General features: G+C 42.7%; 1 protein-coding gene across 2 annotated transcripts in view; it reads right to left on the reverse strand.

Moving 5' to 3' along the window:
- The window catches only part of smyd3 (SET and MYND domain containing 3), a 998,764-nt gene that overhangs the window by 718,199 nt on the left and 257,161 nt on the right, over positions 1-23,404 (reverse strand). For both annotated transcript variants that reach the window (XM_073050456.1, XM_073050457.1), the window contains exons 3-4: positions 15,911-16,018; positions 7,460-7,517 (exon numbers count right to left, since the gene is read on the reverse strand). In XM_073050456.1, the coding sequence (XP_072906557.1) occupies positions 7,460-7,517; positions 15,911-16,018 (166 nt within the window). The remainder of the gene's footprint in view (positions 1-7,459; positions 7,518-15,910; positions 16,019-23,404) is intronic.

The following is a 23,404-nucleotide window of genomic DNA, read 5'->3' on the forward strand; positions in this document are numbered from 1 at the left end:
AAGCTGCGAGATTCTGTGTCACCCCATTATGTTACCGGAGTATCGTGTCATCTCCCAAAATATGTGACGGGGCAGGGTTTTAAGAAATTTGATCCAGCTGCCCATGTCATAGCTGTTTCCGGGTTCATGTCCCTCTGTAGTGACATTCATCTTAGAGTAAATTAAAGGGTCAGCACATCATTGACATATAACTTGAAAAGAATCGGTCCCCACATTGACCCCTATGCAACTATGCTAGTCACTGGTAGACAACCAGAAAAGTCCCCTTTATTTCCACACTTTGCCTCCTGTAAGTCAGCCAATCTTCTATCCATACTAGTATCTTTCCTGTAATACTATGGGTTCATATTTCAAGAAGTAGCCTTGTGTGCGGCACCTTGTCAAAGGCCTTCTTAAAATCCATGTAAACAGCATCCACTGATTCTCCTTTATCTATCCTGCCTGTTATTTCCTCAAAGAATTTCAACAGATTTACCAGGCAAGATTTCCCCTTAAGGAAACCATGCTGACTTTGACCTATTTTACCATGTACCTCCAAGTTCCCTGAAAACTCATCCTTAATAATGGACACCACCATCTTCCCAACCACTGATGTCTGGCTAACTAACCAACCATTTCCTTTCTACTTAAAGAATGGAGTGACACTTGCAATCTTCCAGTCCTCCAGAACCATGTCAGAATCTAGTGATTTTTGAAAGATCATTACTAATGCCTCCACAATCTCTTCAGCTACCCAATCCAGAATTGCCTTTTCCCCCAGTGGGCTCGACCACAAGCTGCACTAAAAACCCATCTCGTATGCACTCTACAAATGCCCTCCCTTCAAATCCAGCACCAAGCTGATTTTCCCAATCTACCTGCATATTCAAATCCCCCAGGACTATCATGACATTGCCCTTTTGACATGCGTTTTCTATCTCTCATTGTAATTTGTACTCCATATTCTTGTTACTATTCAGAGGCTTGTATGTAACTCTTTTTACCCTTGCAGTTCCTCAACTCTATCCACAAGGATTCTACATCTTTCGATCCTATGTCACCTCTTTCTAATAATTTGACTTCATTTTTCACCAACAGAGCCACTCCACCTCCTTCACCTTCCTGCCTGTTCTTTTGATACAAGGTGTATCCTTGAATGTTCAGCTCCTATGATCTTCTTTCAGCCACGACTCAGAGATGCCCACAACGTCATTCCTACTAATCTCAAACTGCACTACAAGATCATCTACCTTATTCTGTATACTGTGTGCACCCTCTTGCTTTCAAGTCAAGTCAACTTTTATTGTCATTTCGACCATAACTGCCGGTACAGTGCATAGTAAAAATGAGACATTTTTCAGGACCATGGTGTTACATGACACAGTACAAAAAAACTAGACTGAACTACATAAAAAAAACTCACTCTTATTGATTTTGCCCCCGTTACACTTCATTTCATCCCCCGACTTCAATTTTGCCCTATCATCCACCTGTCCTTCCTCACAGTCTCACTACACACTGCATCTACTTGTATACCAACTGCCCCATCCTCAGCCCTATCACTCTGTTTCCCACCCCCCTGTCAAATTAGGTTAAACCCTCCCCAACAATGAGTGTATTTCAGGCAGAGATTGATAGAATCTTGACTGACAAGTGTTTAAGAGTTTCAGAGAAAAAGCAGGAAAGTGAGGTTGAAAAAAATCAGCAATCAGAAAAAAATTATGAAAAAAAAGGCAGAACAGACTCAATGGACCGAATGGCCTATTCCTGCTCCTACATCAGCACAGCACTGTGAGCCGAAGCGCCTGCGCTGTGTTGTACTTTATGTTCTATATCTTAAGGTCTTAGGGTAAGAAAATAGAGTTCAAGTGAAAGATTAACTACAGTATATCAGAATCAGGTTTAACGTCACCAGAATTGATCATAAAATTTGTTGTTTTGCGACAGCATTACATTGTAATACATATTAATAAAAATATATAAATTACAATAAGAAATAAAGAAGTAGTGCAAAAAGAGAGCAAACAAAAATAGTGCGGTAGTGTTCACGGGTTCAGTGTCCATTCAGAAATCTGATGGCAGAGGGGAAGAAGCTGTTCCTGAATCACTGAGTGTGTGTCTTCAGGCTCCTGTACCTCCATCCTGATGGTGGCAATGAGAAGAGAGCATGTGCTGGGTGTTGGGAGTCCTTAATGATGGATGCTGCCTTTTCAAAACATCAGCTTTCGAAGGTATCTTTGATGCAGAGGAAGTTAGTGCCCATGATGGAGCTGGCTGAGGTTACAACTTACAACGTTAACATTGGGTTTCATAGGATTGCTTTTATATTTATATTGATTGTGTTTTTTCTAATATGACCTTTATGTTTATTGTGTTTTTTAATGCTGCATCGGATCCAGAATAACAATCACTTTGTTCTCCTTTACTCACATGCACTTTAGAATGACAACAAACAATCTTGAATCTTGAGCCCTACTGAACAGGGAAGATATTCATTTCTTATGGATAACCAAGTTATCCTTCAAAACTTGAACCAACCTACCAGCCAGTTCCAATGACAGAGTAGAAGACCATAGAGCTATCAGAACAATCCAGCACATTATTAAGCAGCAGCACTGCCCTGCACCGACATTGATTGTTACTTTGAAAATAAGAAGAGCTCAAGGTCTGTGCAGCACGGAGTCACATTATAGCAAAGCTGACGCAGACAGTAGTAATATACCTCCTCTGTTTCACTTCAACCTGTCAGCTAGCACTGGAGGTGGTCGACAGGACATTGTTTGGGTATACGTGGTTACAAAGCACAAAATTAGGCACATTGCTGAGTTTGTTTATACATTTATTTGTTTGTTTGTTGAGATGCACCATGGACCAGTCCTCTGAGTCACACCGCCCAGCAATCCCCAATTTAATCCTAGCCAAATCATGGGGCAATTTACAATAACCAATTAAGTACCTCGTGAACTTCCTCTGGACTCTCTCCAATGACAATACGTCCTTTCTGAGATAAGAGGCCCAAAACTGTTGACAATACTCCAAATGCGGCCTGACTAGTGTCTTATAAAGCCTCAGCTTTATCTCCTTGTTTTTATATTCTGTTCCCCTTGAAATAAATGCCAACATTATATTTACCTTCATTACCACAGACTCAACCTGTAAATTAACCTTCTGGGAGTCTTGCATGAGGACTCCTCAGTCCCTCTGCACCTCTGATGTTTGAACCTTCTCTCCATTTAGATAATAGTCTGTACTATTGTTCCTTTTACCAAAATACATTCATATACATACATTTCTCTACGCTGTTTTCCATCTGCCATTTCTTTGCCCATTCTTCCAACTTGTCTAAGTCCTGCTTCCTCAGCACTACCTACCCCTCCACCTATCTTTGTATCATTCACAAACTTTGCCACAAAGCCATTAATTTCACTATCTAAATCATTGACAAACAATATGAAAAGCAGCAGTCCTAATACTGACCCCTGAGGAACACCATTAGTCACTGGCTGCCAACCAGAAAAGGCCCTTTTTATTCCCACTCACTGCTTCCTGCCTGTGAGCCATTCCTCTACCCATGCCATTATCTTTCCTGTAACACCATAGGATTTTACCTTGTTAAGCAGCCTCATGTGTGGCACCTTATTAAATGCCTTCCAAAAATCCAAGTAAATGATATCCACTGCCTCTCCTTTATCCAGCTGGCTTGTTACTACCTCGAAGAACTTTCTAATAGATTTGTCAGGCAAGACTTCCCTTCACAGAAACCATGCTGACTTTGACTTATTTTGTCAATAGTCTCCAAGTACCTCAAAAACTCATAGAACATAGAATAGTACAGCACATTACAGGCCCTTCAGCCCACAATGTTGTGCTGACCCTCAAACCCTGCCTCCCATATAACCCCCACCTTAAATTCCTCCATATACCTGTCTAGTAGTCTCTTAAACTTCACTAGTGTATCTGCCTCCACCACTGACTCAGGCAGTGCATTCCACACACCAACCACTCTCTGAGTGAAAAACCTTTCTCTAATATCCCCCTTGAACTTCTCTCCCTTTAACTTAAAGCCATGTCCTCTTGTACTGAGCAGTGGTGCCCTGGGGAAGAGGCGCTGGCTGTCCACTCTGTCTATTCCTCTTAATATCTTGTACACCTTTAATAATCATCTTTAATAATAGACTCCAATACTTCTCCAACCACTGAGATTAGGCTAACTGGCCTATAATTTCCTTGCTTTTGCCTTCCTCTCTTCTTAAAGAGTGGAGTGACATTTGCAATCCTCCAGTCCTCCGGGACCATGCCAGAATCAAGTGATTCTTGAAAGATCAAGACCTATGCATCTGTTATCACTTCAGCAACCTCTCTCAGGACTCTGGGATGTCGTCCATCTGATCCGGGTGACTTCTCCACCTTAAGACCTTTCAGTTTGCCCAGCACTTATACTTTTGTAATAGCAGTGGCACTCACGGACCTCTGGCTCACTATTAGAGTCTTCCACAATGAAGACTGATACAAAATACCCATTAAGTTCATCTTCCATTTCTTTGCCCCCCATTATGACCTCACCCACATCATTTTCCAGTGGTCCAATATCAACTCTCATCTGCCGTTTACTCTTTATATAATTGAAAAATCTTTTGGTATCCTGCTTTATATTATTGGCTAGTTTGCCCTCATATTTCATCTTTTCCCTTCTTATAGCTTTTTAGCTGCCTTTTGTTGAATTTTAAAAACTTCCCAATCATCCAACTTCCCACTCACTTTTGCTACCTTATATGCCCTTTCCTTGGCTTTTATACAATCCTTAACTTCCCGTGTCAGCCACTGTTGCCTACCTCTGCCATTTGAGAATTACTTCTGTGGGACATATCTATCTTGCACCTTGTGAACTATTTTCAGAGACTTCAGCCACCTCTGCTCTGCCATCATCCCACCTGGGCAAGCTCCTCTCTCATGCCTCTATAATTCCCTTTATTCCATTGCGATACTGATACCTGAGACTTATGCTTCTCCCTCTCAAATTGCAGTATGAATTCAATCTAATTATAATCACTGCCTCCTAAAGGTTCCTTTACATTAAGCTCCCTAATAAGATCTGGATTATTACACAATACCCAATCTAAGATAGTCCTTCAACAAGTAGGCTCAAGCACACACTGCTCTAAAAGCCATCTTGTAGGCATTCAACAAATTCCCTCTCTTGCGATCCAACACCAATCTGATTTTCCCAATCCCCTTGCATATTAAAGTTCCCCATTACAATTGCGTCATTACCCTTATTACATGCCTTTTCCATCTCCCTCTGTAATCTCAATCCCACATCTTGGCTACTATTTGGAGGCCTATATATGATTCCCATAATGTTTTTTCACCCTTGCAGTTTCTTAAGTCCGGCCACAAAGATTCAACATTCTCTGACCCCATGTCACCTCTTTCAAAAGATGTAATTCCATCTCTTACCAACAGAGCCACACCACCACCTATGACTTCTGCCCGTCCTTTCGATACAAAGTATATCCTTTGATGTTAAGCTCCCAGCTATGGCCTTCTTTCAGCCACAACTCAGTGATGCCCAAAACGTCACTACTGGCCAGTCTCTAATTACGCCATGAGTTTGTCCACCTTATTCTGAATGCTACACTCATTTAAATACAGCATCTTCAGTCCTGCATTCTTCGTCCTTTTGAATTTTGCCTCTATGGTACAATTTAACTCTTTGTTCTGTCTGCATTTGTACCCAATCATTGGCTTGTCGTTCCTTACATCCATCATCTACTTGTAAACCTGCTGGCTCATCTTCAGCTCTATCGTACTGGTTCCCATCCCCGTGCCATATTCGTTTAAACCATTCCCGACATCTCTAGCAAACCTGCCCACAAGAATATTGGTCCCCCTCAGATTTAAGTGCAAGCTGTCCCTTTTGTACAGGTCCCACCCCAGAAGAGGTCCCAATGATCCAGAAATCTAAATCCCTGCCCCCTGCCCCAATTCTTCAGCTGTGCATTTATCTGCCACCTCGTTCTAATCCTACCCTCACTGTCACGTGGCACAGGCAGCAATCCCAAGATTACTACCTTTGAGGCCCTACTTCTCAGTTTCCTTCCTAAATCCCGGTATTCTTTGTTCAGGACCTCCCCCCTTTTTCTACCCATGTCATTGGTACCAATATGTACCATGACTTCTGGCTGCTCACCCTCCCTTTTCAGGATATTGTGGACGCGTTCAGAAATATCACGGACCCTGGCACCTGGAAGGCAAACTACCATCCCTGTTTTCTTTTTGCATCCATAGAATCGCCTGTCTGCCCCCTGATTATAGAGCCCCTGTTACTGCTGCCATCCTCTTCAATTCCTTACCCTTAACAGCCACAGAGCCAGACTTACTGCCAGAGGCATGGTCGCTGTTGCTTCCCCCACAGGCAAGTTATCTCTCCCAACAGTACTCAAAATGGAGTATTTATTGTTGAGGGAGACAGCCACAGGGGTGCTCTCCACTAATGTTTCCCCTTCCCTCTCCTGACTGTCACCTATTTATCTGTCTCCTGTAGCCTTGGGGTGACCACCTCGCTGTAGCTCCTGTCTATCGCTGCTTCACTTTCCCTCACAAGCCGAAGGTCATCGAACTGCAGCTCCAGTTCCCTAACACGGTCTCTAAGGAGCTGCATCTCAAGGCTGGAAGTCTCCTGGAAATCCCACGACTGACTCCCAGAACAGAACACTGGCTCAGTAGGCATACCCCCGATTCTCTCAAGGGCTGTTCCAGCCCCTCGAGCTGTGCCACCCAGCAATGCCCCAATTTAATCCTAGCCTAATCATGGGACAACTTACAATGACCCATTCACCTGCTGACCGGTGTATCTTTGGAATGTGTGAGGAAACCGGAGCACCCGGAGGAAACTCATGCGGTCATGGAGAGAACATATAAACTCCTTATAGACAGCGGCAGGAATTGAACTCGGGTCTCTGGTACTGTCAAGTGTTGTGCTCACTGTGTCACCCCCACGTTGATTATGCATTCCCAAATTCCGAATCTCAAAATAATTTCATCACTTTCAAGTTTGGCTAGACACATGGATGACAGGGGTGTGGGTGCAGGTCAATGGGAGTAGAGAGTTTTAGTATGGATAAGAAGGGCTGAAGTGTCTGCTTGTGTAGTGCACTTTTCTATGACTCTATTTCCCCATAAACACAATTGATTCTGCAGATACTGGACAACTTGAGCAACACACACAAAATGCTGATCCGAATGAAGGGGTCTCAGCCCGGAACGTTGACCGTTTATTCCCCTCCATATAATGTGGCAGACCTGTTGAGTTCTTCTTGCATTTTGTGTGTGTGTATCTGTCACCGCTCCCCCCACCCCCTGCCACCCCGACGAGCCCCGAAACCTCACCAATCCCATCTTCCCACTTGGCTGAATTGTGCAGCCAACTGAACAAGGCAGTTAGCACAGCATACCCCAAGGGGCAGAATGGAGTACTTACTGGACTGAAGATCCGACACAGAGTACAGCTCCTCGGAAGGGCAGGGCAACCCACTCATCTGTGAAACAAAGTAGATCACTTTAATATCACATGACGAATTTCTCCACCTTCCACCATCCTGAAGACAGCATCTCTTCACTAGAAATCAGAAACTGGAGTAGGCCAGACAGCATACAACTTGCCCCTCAATACCACTTCGCCAGTCTCTCGAGTCACTAACCACCATGAATATATTCACTGACTCTGCCTCCAAGGCTCTCTGGGTAAGAGTCATGGTCCTGGGAAAGAACTTCCTCCTCATCTGCCTAAAATGGGCAATGTTTTATCCTGACAATGTCCCTGAGTTCAAAATAAATCCAAGTAAATTTATCATCAAGGTATGCAAACTCACTACATACTACTGTGAGATTCATTTTCTTGCAGGCATTCACAGTTGAACAAAGAAGTACAACGGGATCATGAAAAAAACTGACAAGCAACCAATGAGCAAAGGACAAACTGTGTAAATACAAAACAAATAAGAGTAACTCATGAGATCAGACTTGTAGAGTTGCAACTCATTATCAGTATTATTTTTATTTGCACGTTGTTTGTCAGTCTTTGTTTATGTAGTTTTTCATAAAATTCTACTGTATTTCTTTTTTTTCCCTTTGTCAATGTCCACAAGAAAATAAATCTCAAGGTAGTATATGGTAACAATTATGTACTTTGATAATAACTTTATTTTGAAATTGAACACAAAGGCCCACATTCCTTAAACGTCCATCAGTAAAAAACACTTCAATCCCAGAAATCAACCATAAGACATAGCAGAACCTTCCCAATGCAAGCACACATCCCCATGCCCCTGCCCACAACCCAAATAAACAGAACATTGCTACATATAACACCCCGGTGTGATCTCACTAATCTTCTAACGAGCTTATCAAGATTTTAGTAGTTTGTACCATCTGTAATAAAGGCTATAATTCCATGTCTCTTCCTACCAACTTGCACTCCTGTAGACGAACTTTCTATATTTCATGAACGATGATTCCCAGCTGCTCCTGTACAGATTCTGTGGACATTGTTAGCAATCACAAATGGGCAGAAGATCACACCATACTTAATCTTTGCTTTGCCCTTGGTCTCTGTCAGTTGGGATGTTAAGCTGACATCTGTCTGCCTAAGATACACAACGTATTTCATCATTTCAGTAAGGGCAAGATATTTCACCCTGGGGTCCTGGCCAAACTTTAGCCTTCAATCAGGATGACTCACTTTACTGCTCATGGGATCTAGGCATGCATAAATTGGACCGCCTGTTGTATCCATTATAACAGGGGTCACACTTCAATGATAGTTAACTGGTTGCCAAGTATACTGAGACATCCCAATGTAGTGAAAGGCAATGATAAAAAGGCAATTGCTGACTTTTCTTTTCACTCTTACATCCTCTGATGTACTATTAACACAGAGACTCTTAGGCACCTGTCAAACAAGGACCCAAGTTGATTTTATTTTCCTCTCTCCTTAAATTGGACTGAAAAATCCAAGTGAAGTGATTGAAACCAGCATTACCAGAGGTCAGCATTCCACATACAGACAGGCAATCCACTGCAAAATGATTCTGTTATTGCAAATGTAAAACAATTTTTATCACTTTGCAGTGATCTTGTCAATTTAAAACACGAGTTCTGTATTTTTAAATGGTCAAAAAATGGTGAACATTTCACATTTTCAGTCCTAAATGTCACTAAACTGGTGTATAAAATTTGTATTTTAATTGTAGTTCTGGCTGATACTGATGCCTCAACTAATATGACTAAAACAAATGATTTTCCTGATACTGTCTTCTTCAAAAAGTTCAGCAGTGGGGATGATATTGTCCAGAAGGTTCTTTGAAAGTCAAGTACGGGGGATAAATCTTGTGGCTACAGCCATTTTATTAGTTGTGCATAACAAAAGAATAGCAGTAACCAACACACTGTACCATAAAAAAGGCACAACCAAAGAGAGAAGACAAGAAAGGATATAAAAATGTCAAAGTCGCCTTGTATTGAAGACTAGCTCAAACTAGCCAGATAAGAAAATTCCTTCCTAAGAACAACCCATGAAACAGTTCAAATCACAGTATGACACAAGCTGCAGACAAAGAAGCTACAAAAAAATACAGAATCAGTTTTACAAGTTATAAAAATCCTCTGAACATTCACAGATTAATTATGCAGACATACAAGCAAGAATAAAGAAAGTTAAACTGCAAGAGAAATGACAATTTAGATCCTAATCCAACAACAGACACTAACGCATTTTCTCTCAGCCTCTGCCTACGTCTGTCTTAGTCTCCACCTCATCACAGACACTGCTTTTGTTCTGTCCACCCCCTCCACAAACCTCCACAACCTGAAATACCTCTCATGTTATCGTTTCCTAAATCTGTTGAAATGTCGATTGAAATCACTCTTTGCGGATGCTGCCTGACCTGCTGAGTATTTCCAGCAATATCTCTTTTTTAATTATGAAGCAAAACATTCAGTCCTGGTCCTGGTTTTAATTGATTTGATACCAACATGAAAGCAGTTTCAATAATTGAAGGGCTTCAAGCTCCTCAGAATTATAATTAAGGCCGAACTATCACCAAGGAACATTATGTTTCTACAGCAGGAATTATCACATCTCTCATTTGTTTTTTTTTTAGCTAGGAAATGTACACATGTTCAAAAAGGACATTATCACAGCAGATCTTTCTGATTGTTGAGCTGCCAATCACTGGCTACAATGAAACCAAAAATAAATCATTACTGTTTCTGTTTTCAGACTTCGGTTTCTATCCCCAGATATGATTATAGTGAAGAATCCCAAGAGGCTATAGACAATTTGCCTTTTTTAAATTATTGATAACAAAATTTATGTGGGCTGTTGAACAATAAAGGTCATGAGAATGCATTGTGGGAGGTGGTGAGAACATGTTGAACTGAATTGTTCTGACAAAAGTAGGAATTAGCCTCAGCAATATTGGTAATTGGTTAATTCTTGCCTCATGCACCAAGATACAGTGAAAACCTTTTGTTCGTATGCCATCTAGACAGATCAATCAAAGCAGATGGATAGAACTGAAGGAAAACACAGTAGAGGATATCACACACAAAATGCTGCAGGAGCACAGCAATCAGGGTCTTGCCCAAATTTGAAAGTTCAAAACATCAACTGTTTGTTCCCCTCCATACACACTCGCAATCTTAATGGCTCACCACACAGCTTTAGACCACTTGGACAACACAACCACCAATGTCAGAATGCTGTTCATCGACTATAGCTCAGCATTTAATAGCATCATTCCCACAATCCTGATTGAGAAGTTGCAGAACCTGGGCCTCTGTACCTCCCTCTGCAATTGGATCCTCGACTTCCTATCTGGAAGATCACAATCTGTGCGGATTGGTGATGACATCTCCTCATGGCTGACGATCAACACTGGTGCACCCCAGGGGTGTGTGCTTCATCCACTGCTCTACTCTCTATATACACATGACTGTGTGGCTAGGCATAGCTCAAACGCTATCTACAAATTTGCTGACGATACAACCATTGTTGGTAGAATCTCAGGTGGTGACGAGATGGCGTACAGGAGTGAGATATGCCAACTAGTGAAGTGGTGCCGCAGCAACAACCTGGCATTCAATGTCAGTACGACAAAAGAGCTAATTGTGAACTTCCAGAAGGGTAAGACGAAGGAACACATACCAATCCTCATAGAGGGATCAGAAGTAGAGAGAGTGAGCAGCTTCAAGTTCCTGGGTGTCAATATCTCTGAGAAGCTAACCTAGTCCCAACATGTCGATGCAGTTATAAAGAAGGCAAGACAGAGGCTATACTTCATTAGGGGTTTGAAGAGATTTGGTAAGTCAACAAATACATTCAAAAACTTCAATACATGTATCGTGGAGAGCATTCTGACAGGCTGCATCACTGTCTGGTATGGGGAGGGGGAATACTGCACAGGACTGAAAGAAGCTGCAGAGAGTTGTACATTTAGTCAGCTCCATCTTGGGTATTAGCCTACAAAGTACCCAGGTCCTATTCAGGGAACAGTGTCTCAGAAAGGCAGCATCCATTATTAAGGACCTCCAGCTCCCAGAGCATGCCCTTTTCTCACTGTTACCATCAGGTAGGAGATACAGAAGCCTGAAGACACACACTCAGCGATTCAGGAACAATTTCTTCCCCTCTGCCAACTGATTCCTAAATGGACATTGAACCCTTGGAAACTGCCTCACTTTTTTAATATACAGTATTTCTGATTTTTGCACAATTTTTAATCTATTCTATATACATAGAAACATAGAAAAACTACAGCACAATACAGGCTCTTCGGCCCACAAAGATGTGCCGAACATGTCCCTACCTTAGAAATTACTAGGGTTACCCATAGCCCTCTATTTTACAAAGCTCCACGTACCTGTCTAAAAGTCTCTTAAAAGACCCTATCATATCCGCCTCCACCACTGTTGCTAGCAGCCCATTCCATGCACTCACCACTCTCTGAGTAAAGAACTTACCCCTGACATCTCCTCTGTACCTACTCCCCAGCACCTTAAACCTGTGTTCTCTTGTGGCAACCATTTCAGCCCTGGGAAAAAGCCTCTGATTATCCACACAATCAATGCCTCTCATCATCTTAAACACCTCTATCAGGTCACCTCTCATCCTCCCTCGCTCCAAGGAGAAAAGGCCGAGTTCACTCAACCTGTTTTCATAAGGCATGCTCCCCAATCCGGGCAACATCCTTGTAAATCTCCTCTGCACCCTTTCTATGGCTTACACATCCTTCCTGTAGTGAGACGACCAGAACTGAGCGCAGTACTCCAAGTGGGGTCTGACCAGGGTCCTATATAGCTGCAACATTACCTCTCGGCTCCTAAATTCAATTCCAAGATTGATGAAGGCCAATACACCGTACACCTTCTTAACCACAGAGTCAACCTGCGCCGCTGCTTTGAGTGTCCTATGGACTCGGACCCCAAGATCCCTCTGATCCTCTACACTGCCAAGAGTCTTATCATTAATACGATATTCTGCCATCAAATTTGACCTACCAAAATGAACCGCTTCACACTTCTCTGGGTTGAACTCCGTCTGCCACTTCTCAGCCCAGTTTTGCATAGAACATAGAACATAGAGTAGTACAGCACAGTACAGACCATTCAGCCCACAATGTTGCGCCGACCCTTAAACTCTGCCTCCCATATAACCCCTCCAACTTAAATTCCTCCATATACCTGTCTAGTATTCTCTTAAGTTTTACTAATATATCTGCCCCCACTCCTGACTCAGGTAGTGCTTTCCACATACCAACCAGTCTCTGAGTGAAAAACCTTCCTCTAATATCCCTCTTGAACTTCCCACCCCTTACCTTAAAGCCATGTCCTCTTATATTGAGCAGTGGTGCCCTGGGGAAGAGGCGCTGGCTGTCCACTCTATCTATTCCTCTTAATATCTTGTATACCTCTATCATGTCTCCTCTCATCCTCCTTCTCTCCAAAGAGTAAAGCCCTAGCTCCCTTAATCTCTGATCATAATCCATACTCTCTAAACCAGGCAGCATCCTGGTAAATCTCCTCTGTCACCTTTTCAATGATTCCACATCCTTCCTATAGTGAGGCGACCAGAACTGGACACAGTACTCCAAGTGTGGCCTAACCAGAGTTTTATAGAGCTGCATCATTACATAGCGACTCTTAAACTCTATCCCTCGACATATGAAAGCTAACACCCCATAAGCTTTCTTAACTGCCCTATCTACTTGTGAAGCAACTTTCAGGGATCTGTGGACATGTACCCCCAGATCCCTCTGCTCCTCCACACTACCAAGGATCCTGCCATTTACTTTGTACTCTGCCTTGGAGTTTGTCCTTCCAAAATGTACCACCTCACACTTCTCCGGGTTGAACTCCATCAGCCACTTCTCAGCCCACTTCTGCATCCTATCAATGTCTCTCTGCAATCTTCAACTATCCTCTACACTATCTACAACACCACCAACCTTTGTATCATCTGAAAACTTGCCAACCCACCCTTCTACCCCCACATCTAGGTCGTTAATAAAAATCCCGGAACCGATCCTTGTGGGACACCACTAGTCAGAACCCTCCAATCCGAATGTACTCCCTCCACCACGACCTTCTGTTTCTGCATGCAAGCCAATTCTGAATTCACCTGGCCAAACTTCCCTGGATCCCATGCCTTCTGACTTTCTGAATAAGCCTACCACGTGGAACCTTATCAAATGCCTTATTAAAATCCGTGTAGATCATATCCACTGCACTACCGTCATCTATATGCCTGGTCACCTCCTCAAAGAACTCTACCAGGCTTGTTAGACACGATCTGCCCTTCACAAAGCCATGCTGACTGTCCCTGATCAGACCATGATTCTCTAAATGCCCATAGATCCTATCTCTAAGAATCTTTTCCAACAGCTTTCCCACCACAGATGTAAGGCTCATCCTATCAATGTCTCGCTGTAATCTCTGACAGCCCTCCACACTATCCACAACACCTCCAACCTTTGTGTCATCAGCAAACGTACTAACCCATCCCTCCACTTCCTCATCCAGGTCATTTATAAAAATCACGAAGAGTAAGGGTCCCAGAACAGATCCCTGAGGCACTCCACTGGTCACCGACCTCCATGCAGAATATGACCCGTCTACAACCACTCTTTGCCTTCTGTGGGCAAGCCAGTTCTGGATCCACAAAGCAATGTCCCCTTGGATCCCATGCCTCCTTACTTTCTCAATAAGCCTTGCATGGGGTACCTTATCAAATGCCTTGCTGAAATCCATATACACTACATCTACTGCTCTTCCTTCATCAATGTGTTTAGTCACATCCTCAAAATATGTATACTGTAATTGATTTACTTATTTATTTATTAGTTTTTTTTTCTCCTTCTTCTATATTATGTATTGCCGCTGCTAAGTTAACAAGTTTCACATCACATGCCTGTGATAATAAACTTGATTTTGATTCTGACATCCTGATCTGCTGAATCAGAATCAGGTTTAATATCACCGTCATTTGTTGTGAAATTTGTTGTCTTTGCAGCAGCAGTACAATGCAATACATAATAATAGGAAAAAAAACAGTAAATTACTGTAAATATATATTTATTAAATAGTTAAATTAAGTAAGTACTGCAAAAATGGAAATAAAAAAGTAATCAGGTACTGTTCATGAGTTCAATGTCCATTCAGAAATCAGATGAGAGGGGAAGAAGCTGTTCCTGAATCGCTGAGTGTGTAAAAGGTTTGAAATTCAATTTTGTATTCTTTGCAGAAAGAAGAAAAACAAAGTGAATAATTCTGAATTATAGCTTGTTGAAATCTCACAGTGAGGAGACCCAAAGCATCATGGAGCCTCATGCTTGTCAAAGACCAGAGGTGAACAAGAGATTAGCTGTCAAAGGATCATGAGGTACTTAAGGAATATTCCTTCCATGATTTAATCCGATATCACCCTTCAATCCCTTCACAAATGTGCCAAACCTTCTATAGCAGGCATGGGCAAACTACAGCCCGGGGGCCATATGCGGCCCGTTAAGCTTTTTAATCCGGCCCGCAGAACTTGATGAAATTATATTAATAAACCTTGTTAACATTTTTTTCCCCGCAATTCTGGCGTTTTCGCCACAACAAAACTAAATCCAGACTTTGATGCGCTGGCTAAAAAGGGAGACCAATAACACTGTTCCCACTGAAATTAAAAATAAGTTTCTTCGTTGTGTTATGTAAAAAATGCATTTGAAAATATTTTTTTCAATAAGCCTTACATGTTACATGTCATTTCTGTTAAGTGATGGACATGAGTAGTGCGCAGGTGCACGTACGTTCTCAAAATAAAAAATGCGCTCCAGATCAAATAACGCGCTCCGCATACTGGCGCGCTGTCACTGTTCTGTCCTTGTGCTGGTCGTTGTTGAGTTTTGGCACAGGGGACAATTGAATAAGAAGGAGCAGGACAAGTAGACCTGCATCTCCTACCGTTTTTGAAATAAAGACAGTCAGGAGGAGAGTGATGATGATAATATCTTGAAGGATAACAGAATTTTCAGTGCTTTAAAATAATAACTGTTACTATTAAAAAAAAGCTGTATTTTATTCATTTAATTTTCAGTGTTTTAAAAGTCATTTCAATAAATAGCTAAATACCATGGGACTTCAAAGACAGATATTTTGTTGTAATGAATTTGTTCATTTTCAATTGAAATTAAAGCACATGTTTTCTACATATCCCATGATATTTTATTTTCTCTTATGAGGTGTATTACCAAAACACTCCGTCCATCTGCTCCTGGTCCGGCCCCCCTGTCAAATTTTAGAACCCTTTGTGGCCCACAAGTCAAAAAGTTTGCCCACCCCTGTTCTATAGTATCAAATTCAACCAATAGTCCACATGCTATCTACTTACCAATTTGAAGATTATCCTCCCAACCAACCTAACCATGTCGGTTGGGACTTGAGGATAGATGCTTCTCAAACACTTGCATTCACGCTTGTGTTCCGGCCAGGCCAGTTTCTGTAACATAACAAAACAGATTGAAGGTGAGGAATAAGCAGCACAGCTGAGTCTTAATCACAAATAAGGAAGTATACAGCACAGGCTCTGGAAAGAAACAACACGTTTCAGTAAGAAAATGCTATTGAGAGCTTGGATAACAGGAGAGACCCCCACTTCTTAGGTGACAATATGGTATAAGAGCAGAACTATCAACTACAAATACAAAAAGAGATTCTGCAGATGCTGGAAATCCAGAGTAACTCACACAAAATGCTGGAGGAACTCAGCAGGATGGGCAGCATCTAGGGAGAGGAATAAACCGTCGACATTTCAGGCCAAGACCCTGATGAAGAGATGAATCCTAATGAAGGATCAATCCCTTTGGAGAAGATAATTCTCAACTTGAGTGATCGTACCACTAGTAGCAATTCATACATTGCATTCCTGTACTTTAGAGGCAACCCCCTGTCAGAACAACCTGCCTGTAACCCTGGAGCACCTCAGTGGCTTTCATTCGCAAAGAACACACCTCCTGTAAGAATCTCTTTACCTTTGCCTTAAAAATTATGTGTTCAAGGATCAATTTTATATGCCATATACATTTATGCATATCTACAAAAATCTGTTAAAGGATAAGTCAGAAGAATTGGCTATTTCACTTGCTTTAAAACACTCCTCGATCAGTTCTATATATTATCCAGTTATTGTTTATGAACCAATAAATTCTTCTGTTTTCTGCCTTTTTTTAAACTTGACCATTTCTTGCTGTGCTGTTTTTTTCAACTCAAACATGTCGCTGCTCTTCAGCAAGTAGGTAGCCATCTCAGGTTTATTTAAAACTTCCTCATCGCCACTATTATGTTTTGTAATTCCAAAACATCAGGTTTCCTGACATGCCAGCTCAGAGACTTCAACTAATGGACCTCGACTTCCAGGACCTGCCGAAATTGGTCTACGACCTTAGGGGTTCGGTCCCTCACTATTGACCCTAAGTGTGGCTAACTATACAACTTTGAACACCGGTCCTCAGAGTCCCTACTCTCACAGGGCTTCTGACTCCATAGTCATCCTGGGCCTGGACTCACAGGCATCGGGTCTCCCACTTCCGGACAAGCCAACTCGGCGGCTTCAATCATTGGGTCTCGGTGTTCAGAATCGCTGGCTGGGTCCCTCAACTTTTGGGCTTTGACCTCCAGTATCGACCCCAGGACTTGCTGATCACGGGGCCTCAAACCCCAGATTCGCACAGACCTCTGACACCAGAGGTCCATAAATGCAGAAGAATCTCTCCCCAGTAGGTGGTTGCTTGTACTGTGGTACCCAACTAAAAAGGTCTTTCCAAAGTCAGAGCTACTAAGCTCACTGGTAACAGCTGCATAAACTTGCACCAGATTGATAGAGATCTTGTGAAAACTACCAGCAGCGTTAGCAAACTTTGCAAATAACATTCTGCTTTCACGACTCTATGACAGCACTGACAGCCCCTCCCGTACTTTGAAGGGCCCATTGTAGGTAGCTCCCGCCTCAGAAGTCTGAAGAAGGCCAGGGATGATCCAGTAGGTGATACATTCAGATTCAGATTTATTGATTACTCATACATCAAAACAAAGAGTTAAAAGCATTATTTGCACTAACAAGCAAAACAGCTGAGGATGAGCTGAGGGCAGCCCACAAGTGTCAGCACACATTCCGGTGCCTAAACAGTATGGCAACAAAGCTCTGCGGAACAACACAGAGCAGAAACAAAAGCAATAAAACATCAACAACGAAACAAACCCGTTCCCATACTCATATAGACCAACAAGCCTCCAATCCCAAAACAGGCCTCTGAGCCTCTAGTCTTCATTCATTAGGCTTCAACTTCCGATCGACGTTTGGGCCTTGATCTTTGTGTCGACTCCAGGAGGCTGGATCCAGAACTCCAAGCGGTACACCGGGCAGGCTTGCCAACTCACCAATCCCGAGACCCACCAACCTGGGAGATCCCAACATCCATGGACACTTTTCAACACCAGTCCACATTGGTGGCTTTTAAGCAATGTTTGGACTCCGAGTCCACATCACTGGCCTTTAAGAGCAAGGTGGAGACCCGGACTACAAATGTCCTTCATCACCCATCCACGTCGCGGTCCTTCAAACACAGAACACGGACTAGACTCCAGCCTACCGCTAACTCCTTCACATCCCTGTCCCTAACCCCCAATCTGACCCCTAACTCCTTCACATCCCTGTCCCTAAACCCCCAATCTGACCCCTAACTCCCTTCTCTGTCCTCAAAACCAACCCCAAGATCTTCAAAAACAACCAAATCTCAGCCACGATCTCGACAGAGACCCAGACTGGAAATAACTCCAACGAAAGTCAGCCATACTGTAATTGCTTCCATGAAGACTGATGAAAAGAGCTCAGCGGAACTGAATGAACCCACAAGTGTAAAGCCAAAATACAAGGGCATCCCTTTAGAACAGAAATAAGGAGGAATTTCTTTAGCCAGATGGTGGTGGATCTGTGGAATTCATTGCCACAGATGACCGTGGAGGCCAAGTTATTGGGTATATTTAAAGAGCAGGTTGATAGATAGTTGGGCGTTAAAGGTTACGGGGAGAAGGCAGGAGAATAGGGTTGAAGGATAATAAATCAGCCATGATGAAACGGCGGAGAGACTCGATGGGCTGAATGGCCTCACTCTGCTCCAACATCTTATGGTGCAGCCAAAATTACGATGCCTTTGACTGATGTGGCTCAAGGCCAGATCAGGAGCACCTATGGTGCTGGTAGAGACATAAATAAAAGAAAGTGCATTTGAATAATTCAAGTCCCAAACGAGTACTCCTGGTTTCCAACACTTGAATGCAGCTCTGGGAGAAAACATCATACCACCATCACTCAAGGCACTTCAAATGTGTTTTGTCGGAAAAGCAATAATTGTGTTAAATGGGTTTCTTATGTTACTTTTGGCAACGAGTCTTCAGCCAGGGAAGAAAATCTAGGTAGTAACAACGAAAATGCCTTTGAAAGGTCGACCACAAAGACCAGAAGCAGGGACTCATGATCCGTCACAAAGTAACACCCCCCCCCCCCCCCCAAGTTCTTGACTCGGCCACAGTTAACAGGCGCTCCATCAAACCCCATAAGAATGTGATATATTTCAAAACACCTGCCGCTCGCTTTTGTTTTAGAAAGCCTGCGCAATTTCTTTCCTGTGACTGGCCCACTAATCCAGCAACAGGTCTGCACAGTGTGGTTTCAGCGATATTGATAACAACCATATATTCCCGATCGAGTTGCATCCCTCTGACAGGCTACGTCACTTTCTGGTTTGGGGGGGGGGGGCTACTTCAAAACAAGCTACAGAAGGTTGTAAAATTACTCAGCTCCATCTTGGGCACTAGCCTCCAAAGTATCCACAACATCTTCAAGGAGCAATGCCTCAGATAGGTGACGTCCATCATTAAGGACCTCCATCACCCATGACATGTCCTCTTCCAAATGTTACCCTCAGGAATGAGGGACAGAAGCCTGAAGGCACACACTCAGCCACACAGAAACAGCTTCTTCCCCTCTGTCATCCGATTCCTAAACAGACATTGAGCCCATGAAGACCACCTCACTCTTTTATTATTTCTGTTTTGGCAGTATTTGTAATTTAATTATTAATATACATAAATAAAATTACTGGAACTGATTTACATTTTTTACATTATCGTGCTTTGCATTGTAGTGCTGCCACTAAGTTAACAATTTTGCGACATATGCCGATGATATTAAAGCAGGAAGAGAAAAGTAATGCACATTTCTCCAGGTACAGCCACACCAATAATTCTAGTAAAATATCTTTCACGTGCACTCAAATCCTCAAGCAGTAAAAGGCAAGTGTGGCTCTGAAAAGAATAGGTCCCCTTCTGGATGAGAGGGGCTCTCAGTGCATACAGACAGGCGATGAGAGCAATATCTAAAAGGAATACTTGTAAACAGAACTGACCAGGAGAAGGACGTGGAGGCTGAAGGGTAGTGCGCACTTGGAATGAGCTGCCAGGGGAAGAGGTGAAGGCAGGTACAACTGCAATAGAGGCATTTGGAACGGAGGCATGGTGGGTAGGGGATGGAGGAAGTCGGGCTGAATGCAGGCAGCTAGCAGGGAGCAGCACACACAAGATGCTGGAGGAACTCAGCAAGCTTCTATGGAAATGACTAAACAGTCAGCACTAGAAAGGAAGGCAGAAGACACCAGAATAAAAAAGTGGGAGGGGAGGGGGAAGGAAAGTGGATAGCTAGAAAATTCTAGGTGAAGCCAGGTGGGTTGGAAAGGTAACAGGCTGGAGAGGAAGGAATCTGATACGAGAGGGCACCATAAGAGAACGAGAAGGAAGAGGGTGACAGGCAGATGACAAGAGACAAGACATCAGAGTGGGGAACAGAAGAGAGAATTTTATTTTTACTGGAAGGAGAAATCAATATTCATTTCATAGGTTCAAGGCCACCCAATCTGAATATAAGGTGCTGCTCCTACACCTCAAAGGTGACCTTATCTTGCTCCAAGAGGCCATAGACCAACAAGTCAGAACAGGAATGGGAACTGGAATTGCAACGTTTGGCCAGCAGGAAGTTCCGCTTTTGCTGGATGGAGCAGAGGTGCTCAACAAAGCAGACCCCAATTTACAGAGCGACTCACCAATGTAGAGAAGGCTGCATTGAGAGCACCAGACACCATACACAACCCTGGCAGATTCGCAGGTGATATGATACCTCGGCTGGAAGGACCTTTTGGGGCCCTGAATGGGGATAAGGGAGGAGGTGAAAGGGTGTAGTTCATTATGTGCACATCAGGGTTAGCTTTAGTGAGCTGAATCAAGTTCTGCCCCGACTTGATATCATTCTCAACTGTGCCCCTCTCAATTATGAAAACATATTTAGTGTTAAGAAGGTAAATAGTTATTTTCCCACCTACTCATCACTTTCATGAATGAAATTATTGCTGTCCCTTCTTTTTCTGCTTTTCTTCCCCTCTGCGAACACCTGAAACTTCTATGACAATAATGAGAAGGATGGACAAGATAGCTTGTTCATTCGTTTTTATGCTACATTGTTTGACGTGGGTTATCATTGGCTTTTCATAACCATGGTTGTTCTTGGCAAATTTTTCTACAGAAATGGTTTGCCATTGGGCAGTGCCTTTACAAGACGGGTGACCCCATCCATTATCAATGCTCTTCAGAGATTGTCTGCCTGCTGTCAGTTGGTCGCATAACCAGGACTTGTGATAAGCATCAGCTGCTCATACGACCATCCACCATCTGCTCCCATGGCCTCACGTGACCCCGATTGGAGAGGGGAGGGGTTAAGTAGATGCTATACCTTGCCCAAGGGTAACCAAGGTAATATCTGGGCTTGTTCATCTACTTCTGAAGGCAGGCTGTAACTGCAATTTATTTTTTTTATTGAAGTTCATCATCAAACATTTTCATAAGATGTATTTCAGACATTGTACATATACATCATATAATCATATATGTCACAAATCTCCACATAGTATTTATCTGAGGTATACACTTATAGAAAAGAGTAGAGACAAAAAACAAGCAAAAGGAAAAAACTATATACAAGTAGGGACTGATCTTTTTTTACAACATATTCATTGATTTGTGAGAATAAAATCAGGCCTATGAGGCATTATGTAGTTAAACTATTTTTCCCAGTATGAATCAAATTGTTCCAGCTTATGATTAACAGATGCTGTTATCTTCTCCATTATGTAAATGTCCATTGTAATTTCCATCTATGCATTTAAAGTTGGGCTCTCCTGTGATAACCATTTCCTAGTAAGAGTCTTTTTACCAGAGACAGCCTGTAACTGAAGTGTATATACCACTCAATAGCAATGCAAACTGCAGGCTGGAGGAGGGAAGGAGTGCCTTACATGTCCTTTGGTAGAGACATATCTCCATAGGATTGACAGCCAAAATCTTCCTCACTGGGTAGAAAAGTCAAGTAGTAAAAGGCGTTCATTTAAGGCAGCCAGGGATGGTGGTGGACCCAAATGCAATAGCGGTGTTTAAGCAACTGTGAGATAGACATATAAACAAAATGTATGGGCATGGATCGGGTACAAGCAGAAGAGATTTAGCTGCCTATGTTCATTATGTTCCTGCGCTGTACTGTTCTACGTCCTGTGATGTCATACATCATCATTATGTACTGTGTCATATGATGTGGGCGATGATTGTTCTTGGCAAATTTTTTGACGGAAGTGGTTGGCTATTGCGTTCTTCTGGTCAGTGTCTTGCAGCACTATACAAGAGTCTGAGGCATAGGTAAAACACTTCCGTAAATTGAAAATGCTTTCAAAAATAATGAAATGAAAAGTTTCTAAATATTAAAAAATACTATGAAGAGCAGTAAACAGCAAAAAACTAAATCAAATCAGTATTTGGTGACCACTTTTGCCTTTAAAATGAATTAATTCTCTTAGGTGCACCGTTGTGCAGTCTTTATAAGAAATTCAGCTGGTAACTTGCCACAGTTCTTCTACAGACTTTGACTGTCTCGCTTGCTTCTGTCTCTCCTCGTAATCCCAGACAGCCTCCATGATGTTGAGATCAGGATTCCGTGGAAGCCATACCATCTTAAACCAGATAAAACAGGAGTTCCCAACATTTTCAGGCCATGGAGCCCTACCATTAAGCAAGGGATCCATGGACCCCAGGTTGGGAACCTCTGCATATATCTAGCCCAGTTCTGAAGAAGGGTCTCAGCCTGGAAATTTGACTGTTTATTCACTTGCATAGATGCTGTCTCACCTGCTGAGTTCCTCCAGCATTTTGTGTGTGCTGCTTTGGATTTCCAGCATTGGCAGAATTTCTCATGTTCTCTAGGGTGCCCAAGACTTTTACACAGAACATGGAGAAGCTCATCATTGTCCATCTACCCACTGTAAGTTACTTAAGATATAAAGCATTCAGATAGTGACCCCTTTGACTGCACTATGTCCCAAGTCATGTTACAGCCAACAAAGCAATATATTTTTGTAAGCATTGTCACTGGAAAATCGATAACATGAAAATCATGATGGGCAATTTGTAAACTGCCAGTTCCCACAAAAATATTCAGTGATATAACAACCAAATAATTGTCTTTGAAAGGGATGGTTGAGCAGGCTGTTGTGACTGACCAGAACTGAGCCACACAGCAGCTGTAACTGGCAAAAAATACAAGTTTTGAGTGAGAGAGACAGTGAGTAAGTGAGTGAGTGAGTGAGTGAGTGAGTGAGTGAGTGAGTGAGAGAGTGAGCGTGAATGAGACAGTAAGAATGTGTGTGTGTGTGTGTGTGTGTGTGTGTGAGTGAGTGAGTGTGAATGAGTGTGAGTGAGAGAGTGAGAGTGAGTGAGTGAGAGTGAGAGTGAGTGA

Source organism: Hemitrygon akajei, chromosome 7 (genome assembly GCF_048418815.1).
Source record: "Hemitrygon akajei chromosome 7, sHemAka1.3, whole genome shotgun sequence".
NCBI classification, from domain to species: Eukaryota; Metazoa; Chordata; class Chondrichthyes; order Myliobatiformes; family Dasyatidae; genus Hemitrygon; species Hemitrygon akajei.